At 29.3% G+C, this 9,644-nt stretch overlaps 2 protein-coding genes across 2 annotated transcripts; one reads left to right on the top strand and one right to left on the bottom strand.

The window, feature by feature from the left end:
- Window positions 1–241: 241 nt before the first annotated feature.
- LOC119614681 (collagen alpha-1(I) chain-like) lies at window positions 242–2,481 on the bottom strand. The gene is made up of 2 exons (XM_037970807.1): window positions 2,448–2,481; window positions 242–816 (listed from the first exon to the last, which is right to left on the bottom strand). Exons 1-2 carry the CDS (start codon window positions 2,479–2,481, stop codon window positions 281–283), a joined length of 570 nt encoding a protein of 189 aa, XP_037826735.1. The 3' UTR covers window positions 242–280.
- A 287-nt stretch (window positions 2,482–2,768) lies between these two features.
- LOC119614682 (collagen alpha-1(XXVI) chain-like) lies at window positions 2,769–3,441 on the top strand. The gene is made up of 2 exons (XM_037970808.1): window positions 2,769–2,808; window positions 2,874–3,441. The coding sequence occupies exons 1-2, from the start codon at window positions 2,781–2,783 to the stop codon at window positions 3,392–3,394; spliced, it is 549 nt and encodes a 182-aa protein (XP_037826736.1). The 5' UTR covers window positions 2,769–2,780; the 3' UTR covers window positions 3,395–3,441.
- The last annotated feature ends 6,203 nt before the right edge of the window (window positions 3,442–9,644 follow it).

Genomic DNA, 9,644 nt, shown 5'->3' with positions numbered 1-9,644 from the left:
ACAACAACAACAACAGCATGTAGTTGTTGTAGTTGGTGGCAAGAAATGGGGAAAAAAATAAACACAATAATCGATTGAAATTATTAAGTGTTTTTGAAAAGTGGAATAAAATGAATGAACTGTTAAGAGCCACGAAAAAGATGGGAAAAACTAAGTAATGTAATAGAGTGAGGGATTTTTAAACAAAAAGGATTTTTTAAATTTAAAAACTTTAGCAATTTTATGAATTTTTCTGTTATAGTTTTTTATTTTATTTTATTCCTTTCCAAAAGTATACAATTTATTTCTTTTTCCTAAAATCATCATCATAGTCATCATCTTCTTCATCCTCCTCCCCCAAACGAAGCATTCCAGTTTCTGCATTTGCATCATAATCAGGTAAATCAATAGCAATACCATCATCTAAAGAACGAGCTGCAGCAGCTGGTGGTCCTGGAGGACCAACTGGACCAATGGGACCTACAGGACCTGGTGGTCCGGCAGGGCCACGTTCACCTGGATAACCACGTCTACCGCGACGACCTGGTGGTCCTATGGGACCAGGAATACCAGTGCGACCAGGAGAACCTCTTTGACCCTGAGGTCCTGATGGACCTGTACGTCCGGGTAGACCTTCAGGACCTTTATCACCCTTAGGCCCCTGAACACCAGGTAAACCAGCAGGGCCTGGTGGACCAGGAGGACCTGGTTGGCATATACATTGATTTTGAGGTAAAATAACAGCAGCTGCTTGTTGTCTATGTCCTAGTAAAGCTCTCTGTTCTCCCAGATCACTATAGCGTTTGGCCGATACGCAAAGCACGAGGGCAAAAAAAGCTGAAATGTTAAGGAATACAATTAAATAAAGATTTTTTACTACAAACTACAGTTTACTATAGTAAACAGATTACTATAATAAGTTTACCATAGTAAACTTGTAAACTATAGTAAACTTTACTTTAACAGTTTACTATAGTTAACTGTTTAATTTAAGAGTTAATATAGTAAAGTTTTTAACATTTCACGATAGCAAACAAATTATTTTAACAGTTTACTATAGTAAAAGGTTTACTATAACAGTTTACTATTGTAATAAATAGTTTTTTGACAGTTAACTATAGTAAACCAAATTATTTAATAAACAGTTCATTTGAACAGTTTACTATATTAAACAGTTCATTTGAACAGTTTACTATAGTAAACAGTTCATTTGTACAGTTTACTATTGTAAACAGTTCATGTGAACAGTTTATTATAGTAAACAGTTCATTTGAACAGTTTACTATAGTAAGCAGACCATTTTTTATTACAAACTACAGTTTACTATAGTAAACAGATTACTATAATAAGTTTACCATAGTAAACTTGTAAACTATAGTAAACTTTACTTAAACAGTTTACTATAGTTAACAGTTTAATTTAATTAATTAACAGTTCATTTGAACAGTTTACTATAGTAAACAGTTCATTTGAACAGTTTACTATACAAATAGTTCATTTGAACAGTTTACTATAGTAAACAGTTCATTTGAACAGTTTACTATACTAAACAGTTTATTTGAACAGTTTACTATAGTAAAGAGTTCATTTGAACAGTTTACTATAGTAAACAGTTCATTTGAACAGGTTACTATAGTAAACAGTTCATTTGAACAGTTTACTATAATAAACAGTTCATTTACACAGTTTACTACAGTAAATAGTTCAATTCAATAGTTTGCTACAGTTTAAACACTTAATTTGAATAGTTTACTATAGTAAACAGTTCATGTGAACAGTTTATTATAGTAAACAGTTCATTTGAACAGTTTACTATAGCAAGCAGACCATTTAGACAGTTTACTATAGTAAACAGCTCATTTGAGCAATTTACTATAGTAAGCAGTTCATTTGAACAGTTTACTATAGTAAACATTTCAATTCAATAGTTTGCTATAGTAAGCAGTTCAATTTAACAGTCTATTATAGTAAACTTTTAATTTTAACAGTTTACTATAGTAAACAGTTTACATTGAAAGTTAAATACAGCAAACAGTTTTTAGCAGCTCACTATAGCAAAAATTTTCTGTTAACACTTTACTATAGTAAAGAGTTTACTACTGTAGACAGTTTACTTTCTCAGTTTATTATAGTAAACAGTTTCCTTCAACAATTCACTATAGTAAGCAGTTTATTTTAAAAGTTTACTATAGTAAACAGTTTTATTTAACGTTAAGTATAACAAAAGCAAAAAGATTCCTTTAGTTTGAAGTTAAACAGTTTACTATAGTAAACAGTTAATTTTATCAGTTTACTAGAGTCGAAAGTTTATTTGAACAGTCTAATATAGTTTCCAATTTCCTTTCACAATTGTTCATGCCAATCTGCTTGCTTTGATAATTTACCATACCAAACAGTTTGCTTTAATAGTTTACTAGACCAAATTGTTTATTATCGACAGTTTAATCAAGAATTGTTTAAAAAATTACCAAAAATATTTAAAGATGATTGTAATGTTTTCATGGTGAAATTTTAAAACAAACTATAATTTTTACCTAAACAAACCCGAGTTTTTATATGTTTTTTAAACATTTAGTTTACCCACAAACAAAATTCGCCAATAGATCTTTATCTAGTCTAAGAATCTTTTAATAAACTATTAAGTTCATAGCCTACAACTTTCTTTAGGTTGAAAAACAATTAACTTAATTTAACGATCAAAGATATTGATCTTAAGAAATTACTGAGAACTTTGTAAAGAACTTTAGTTACTATAAATTAAGTAATTTAAGAAAATTTAAGTTAGTTAGTTTTTAGCAACAATGAAGTTAGCGGTTGTAATAATAATTGGTAAATTTTGAAAGTATTAAAAAGTATTGAGAAAAAAGGTTTAAAATAAAGTTCTTATTTCCAAGGTTTTTGTGGCTTTGCTTTAACTCCGGCTCAAATATACACCCAAATAGGACCCCCTGGTCCTCCAGGACCACCAGGTCCTAACGGCTTGCCTGGTCCAAAAGGTGAAATAGGTGATAGAGGTCCAGAAGGTAGACCGGGAAATCCAGGCTCTCGGGGTCCTACTGGTAGACGTGGCAAAACTGGTCCCCCTGGTCTCATAGGCCCTCCTGGTACCCCTGGTATAAGAGGACCTCGCGGTTATGATGGTGAACGTGGTCCTGAAGGCCCAGCTGGACCTATGGGTCCCATTGGTCCTGCAGGTCCTCCAGGACCAGCGGCAGCACCTGCAGCCCCAGCACCTACAGCTCCTGCCGCTCCACCTACTGATCCAGCCCCTGCTCCAGATACAGCCCCAGCCCCAGCAGGTAGAATTGGCATCAATGACTTCCGACGACGTAATAATTTCCGTCTACGTGGTAATGCTCAAGACGACGATGATGATTATGAACATTATAATCGTCGACATATATATGAATTGTAACTTTTAACCTCTGAAAAATGTAAAATAAAATCTAAAAGATAAATTTATATTTTAAGCTTTTGTATTCTGAAATCAATGTTAGACTCTGAACTAAATCTTCATTAAATGAATGATTTTTTTGTTTGTTTCTTTTCCTAGAGTTATTTACTAGGAAAAACTTCCCTTTTAGCAATTAAAATTCATAAGTTTTTCTATTGTTTTGTCTATTTAGATTTCTTGTTGTGTTTAGTTTATTGTCTTCGCTGTGAAATTTTGAGGAAAGAAAGTCGGTACACGAAGAAAATGTTTCAATTCTTTAGATATATTCTGTAGAAAAGTTGCTACAATTTGTTAACTATATAGTCAATATAAATAATAGTATATTGTTGCCAGTTTACTATAGTGAAAAGATTTCTTAATAACCATACAATGGTGAACAGTTTATATTAACAGTTTTATTGAATAGTTTGATATATGAAACAACTTCATTTCATAATAACTTAAATGTTTTTTTAACAGTTAACTATAGCGCTAAGCAATTTACTATAGCAAACAATATATATAATGGTGGGTATAGCAAGCAGTTCACATAAAACAGTTTACTATAGTAAATAGATCATTATACCCTACACCACTACGGTGGGGAGGGTATATTGGGTTTGTGCTGATGTTTGTAACGCACAATAATATTGGTCCTATACCTACTCTAAAGTGTACCAATCGGCTTAGAATCATTTTCTGAGTCGATTTAGCTATGTCCGTCTGTCCGTCCATCCGTCCGTATGTCCATCCATCCGTCTGTAGGCTGTTAGTTAGTTAGTTAGTTAGTTAGGTAGTTAGTTAGTTAGTTAGTTAGTTAGTTAGTTAGTTAGTTAGTTAGTTAGTTAGTTAGTTAGTTAGTTAGTTAGTTTAGTTAGTTAGTTAGTTAGTTAGTTAGTTAGTTAGTTAGGTAGTTAGTTAGTTAGTTAGGTTAGTTAGGTTAGTTAGTTAGTTAGTTAGTTAGTTAGTTAGTAGTTCGTTAGTTAGTTAGTTACGTTAGTTAGTTCGTTAGTTAGTTAGTTAGTTAGTAGGTAGTTAGGTTACGTTAGTTCGTTAGTAGTAGTTAGTTAGTTAGTTAGTTAGTTAGTTAGTTAGTTAGTTAGTTAGTTAGTTAGTTAGTAGTTAGTTAGTTAGTTAGTTAGTTAGTTAGTTAGTTAGTTAGTTAGTTAGTTAGTTAGTTAGTTAGTTAGTTTAGTTAGTTAGTTAGTTAGTTAGTTAGTTAGTTAGTTAGTTAGTTAGTTAGTTAGTTAGTTATATCACTGTTTTGTTAGTTTTCTAGTTAGTTATTGTTATTGTCTAAATGTCGTTGAACTAAATTCTTCGTTCACATCTGTCTCTACAAGAGTTCTGTCCCTATTAATTGTATCTGTATGTGTAATAGATATATGTCCGTATTGCTTATATGTGTAGTATGTTCCTATGGGTGTATAGTTCATTTATTTAAATTGATTTCTTCTTTTTCTGTTTTTGCTGTGTTTTATATATTTGTAAGGATTCTTTGTTGTTTGTTAATTTTTGTTAATTAAGTATGAAAATAATTTTATGCAAATTAAATGTTTTAATTTTCTGTTACTAATTGCCATGTTGTTGTCGTCGTCGTTGTTTATGCTGTTGCTTTTGTTGTTGGTTTTTATTGTCATATTAAATAATTAAATAAAATTTACACAATTTATTTTAAAACTTGTCACATATTTATATTGTGATTTAAAATAGCAAAGAGATATTAATTGTTTACTCTAGGGCATAGAAATTAAATTTCTGGAATATTTAATTGTTGTGCGTGTGTGTTTTTTTAAAAATAAATTAAGCAAATAATTTAAATTGTAGCTGTAATTAAACAGGGACTTAAATATTTGCAAAGTTGTTTTTAAAAGTTCACTTTGGTTAAATGTTTTTATTTAAGGTTTATTATAGTAAAGTGTTGGTAGTAATGGTCTACTATAATAAGAAGTTTACCATAGTGTAAATGTTGTTATTAGCGGTTTCCTATTGTAAAGTGTTGCTATTAACGTTTGACTATAGTAATAACTCTTTCCGCTGACAGCAAACTTTAGAAGTTTAAAAGTTTGATATAGTACTGTTGCTCTTGCTACTTTACCATAGTAAATTTTGTCTATTGATAGTGTGCTTGAGTAAACAGTTGCTATTGATAATTTACTATAGCAAACTGCTGTAGTAAACTGTTTGTATCGACAGTTTTACATCTTATAATGTTTAATTGCCAATTTTCTGTAGTAAAACTTTTCTATTGACAGTTTACTGTAGCAAAGTGTTTATACTTTTCTATAGTAAACTGTTTCTACTAACTGTTTGAAAGTTCCCTTAATTGATAGTTTACTGTTGTAAACTGATTCATTGGATATTTTTTCTATAGTAATCTTTTCACACTGATTATTTACTACAACAAACTTCTATTGTAAATAGCTTTTAAATATATTTCATGTAATTAACGGATTTTCTTATTATTTTACTTTAATAAACAAATAAAATGAATAATTTACTATGGCAAACTACTATAGCAAACTATTTGCAGCAATAGTTTGATATAGTAAACTGATTATATTGTTACTATAATATAGTAAACTGTTTATAAAAACTGTTTACCACAGTAAATAACCACTGTGAATGATTCTTATAGATATCTTGTAATAGTAAATAGTTTTCGAAGACAATTTACTATACTAAACAGTTTTAGTTAACTGTTTTCTACAGCCATCTGCTTCTTTTATTTTTTACTATAGTAAACCATTCTATTAGTAGTAAACAGTTTCTTTTGTAGTTTCTTACCTTAAACGACTTCTATTGACGGTTTACTTTGACAAACTGCTACTTTTGACAGTTTACTATAGCAGTTTATGTAAAAAAATACAATTGTGAACTATTGCTATTGATTGCTGGCTATAGTAAACAGTTTCTGTTGACAATATACTATAGTAAACAGTTTCAGTTAACAGTTTACTACAACAATCTGCTTGTATTGTTTTTCAACTATAGTAAAGTGTTAATATTGATAGCTTACCATAGCAAATTACTATAGTAAACTGTTTATTTGATAGTTCCTTATGGTAAACTTTTACTGTTGACCTTTTACTATGGTAAACAGTTACTTTTGATAGTTTACTATAGAAATTTATGTAAAAAAATTACAATTGTGAACAATTTCTATAGATTGCTTGCTATAGTAAACAGTTCCTATTGATCATTTACTATAGTAAACAGGTTTAGATAACAATTTACCATAGCCAACTGCTTGTTTTATTTGTTTACTATAGTAAACCATTCATATTGATAGTTTACTACAGCAAATTACTATAGTAAATTGTTTCTTTGGTAGTTCTTTTCTTTAAGCGATTTCTGTTGATCGTTTATTTTAACAAACTGATACTTTTGACTGTTTACTATAGCAGTTTATGTAAAATATTACAATTGTGAACGATTGCTATTGATTGCTTGCTATAGTAAACAGTTTCAGTTAACAGTTTACTATATCAATATGCTTCTATTGTTTTTCAACTATAGTAAAGTACTCTTATTGATAGTTTACCATAGCAAATAACTATAGTAAACTGTTTATTTGGTAGTTCCTTACGGTAAACATTTACTGTATACCTTTTACTACGGTAAACAGTTACTTTTGATAGCTTACTATAGAAATTTATGTAAAAAAATTACAATTGTGAACAATTTCTATAGATTGCTTGCTATAGTAAATAGTTCCTATTGACCAATTACTATAGTAAACAGGTTTAGATAACAATTTACCACAGCCAACTGCTTGTTTTATTTGTTTACTATAGTAAACCATTCATATTGATAGTTTACTACAGCAAATTACTATAGTAAATTGTTTCTTTGGTAGTTCTTTTCTTTAAGCGATTTCTGTTGGTCGTTTATTGTGACAATCTGCTACTTTTGCCAATTTACTATAGCAGTTTATGTAAAAAAATTACAACTGCGAACGATTGCTATTGATTGCTTGCTATAGTAAACAGTTTCTGTTGACAATTTACTATAGTAAACAGTTTCAGTTAACAGTTTACTATAGCAATATGCATATTAATAGTTTATCATAGCATATTACTATAGTAAACTGTGTCTTTGGTAGTTCCTTACGGTAAACTTTTACTGTTGACCTTTTTCTATGGTAAACAGCTACTTTGATAGTTTACTATAGCAGTTTACGTAAAAACTTACAATTGTGAATAATATCTATAGATTGCTTGCTATAGTAAACAGATTTTGTTGAACATTTACTATAGTAAACAGTTTTAGTTAACAATTTACTATAGCAATATGCTTCTATAGTTTTTAAACTACAGTAAAGTTTTCATATTGATAGTTTACCCTAGCAAATTACTATAGTAAACTGTTTCTTTGGTAGTTCCTTACGGTAAACTTTCACTATTAACCTTTTACTATGGAAAAGAGCTACTTTTGATAGTTTACTATAGCAGTTTATGTAAAAAAATTACAATTGTGAACTATTTCTATAGATTGCCTGCTATAGTAATCAGTTTCTGTTGACCATTTACTATAGTAAACAGTTTTAGATAACTATTTGCTACAGCCAACTGCTTGTTTTATTTGTTTACTATAGTAAACCATTCATATTGATAGTTTATTATAGCAAATTACTATAGTAAATTGTTTCTTTGGTAGTTCTTTACTTTAAACGATTTCAGTTGGTCGTTTAATTTGACAAACTGCTACTTTTGACAGTTTACTATAGCAGTATACGTAAAAAATTACAATTGTGAATGATTGCTATTGACTGCTTGCTATAGTAAACAGTTTCTGATCACAATTTACTATAGTAAACAGTTTCAATTAACAGTTTACTATAGCAATATGCTTCTATTGTTTTTCAACTATAGTAAAGAGTTCATATTGATAGTTTACCATAGCAAATAACTATAGTAAACTGTTTATTTGTTAGTTCCTTACGGTAAACTTTTACTGTAGACCTTTTACTATGGTAAACAGTTACTTTTGACAGTTGACTATAGCAGTTTGTGTAAAAAATTACAGTTGTGAACGATTTCTCTTGATTGCTTGCTATAGTAAACAGTTTCTGTTGACCATTTACTATAGTAAACACTTTTAGTTAACAGTTTACTAAAGTAATATGGTTCTATTATTTTTCAAATATAGTAAACTGTTCATATTGATAGTTTACTATAGCAAATTGCTATAGTAAAGTATTATTTTAGTAGTTCCTTACGCTAAACTTTTACTGTTGACCGTTTACTATGGTAAACTAACAGTTTACTATAGCATTTTATGTAAATAAATTTTCTTTAAAAAACTGTTTGCTTTTAACAATTTTCTTAGAAAATTGTTTGCATGCTTGTAAATATTCATAGGAATTGTTTTACAATTTCTCTTTTGATGTCTTTAAGGTAGTTAATTTAATGATTTTGACATGATTTCTTGAAACATGATATGTATGTTTAAAGCAAATAAAATTCTCGATAAGAAACATGTATGCAAATAAACAGAAATTATATATTCAAGGCGCCTGGAGTATTGGCATCATGTTAAAGTCGTTAAATAAAACAGCTACTACTTAACTACTACCTGAGAGCTTTTAACGGCTAATAAAATTCTTAGTTAATTTGCTTCATTTTAAATTTGTTTAATTTCTTTTCAAAAGAATTTTTCAGAGCTTTATATTTATTTTACATTAAAATAAACAAAAACAAAAGCAAACTGCCTTAGGGCTGGCTAACTAAAAGTTCTGTTAATAATATAAAAAATACTTAAACAATCTGTTTTTTTGTTAATTAAATTAAAGCCAAAAAATATGTATTTAGCCCGTAGTATTGCTTTTGCTTAAAACTTCCCTCAAAGAAAAGATCGACAAAAGAAATTCTGGAAAAAAAAATTAACATAAACATTTTTAAATCCAATAAAATCCAGCACCTTGAACATTCATTACATCACTTTGTTGGTAAATAACAGACGACTGACTACTACTTGTGACAAGTGCTTTGGGAGAGATTATCCTGGCCAACAAAACAGAAAAAGCCAACAAAAAAATCCCTATTTAATTTTACCAAACAAAACGAATAAAAGCAAACTGTAATGAAAATGAAAAGAAATTAAATTAAATTATGCATTAAGTAACAATCAAACCTCCCCTTAGACAAACAAAAACAAATAAAGAAAAATCCCTAAAGTTTGAAATTGTCTAATTGAGGCAGCATTTGAATTCCTTGTAACTAACTAACGA

This window comes from Lucilia sericata, unplaced genomic scaffold, assembly GCF_015586225.1.
Source record: "Lucilia sericata isolate MDLA Ls3-8-SP2 unplaced genomic scaffold, ASM1558622v1 Contig003243F_arrow, whole genome shotgun sequence".
Taxonomy (NCBI): Eukaryota; Metazoa; Arthropoda; class Insecta; order Diptera; family Calliphoridae; genus Lucilia; species Lucilia sericata.
This window is presented reverse-complemented; position numbering and strand designations above follow the sequence as displayed.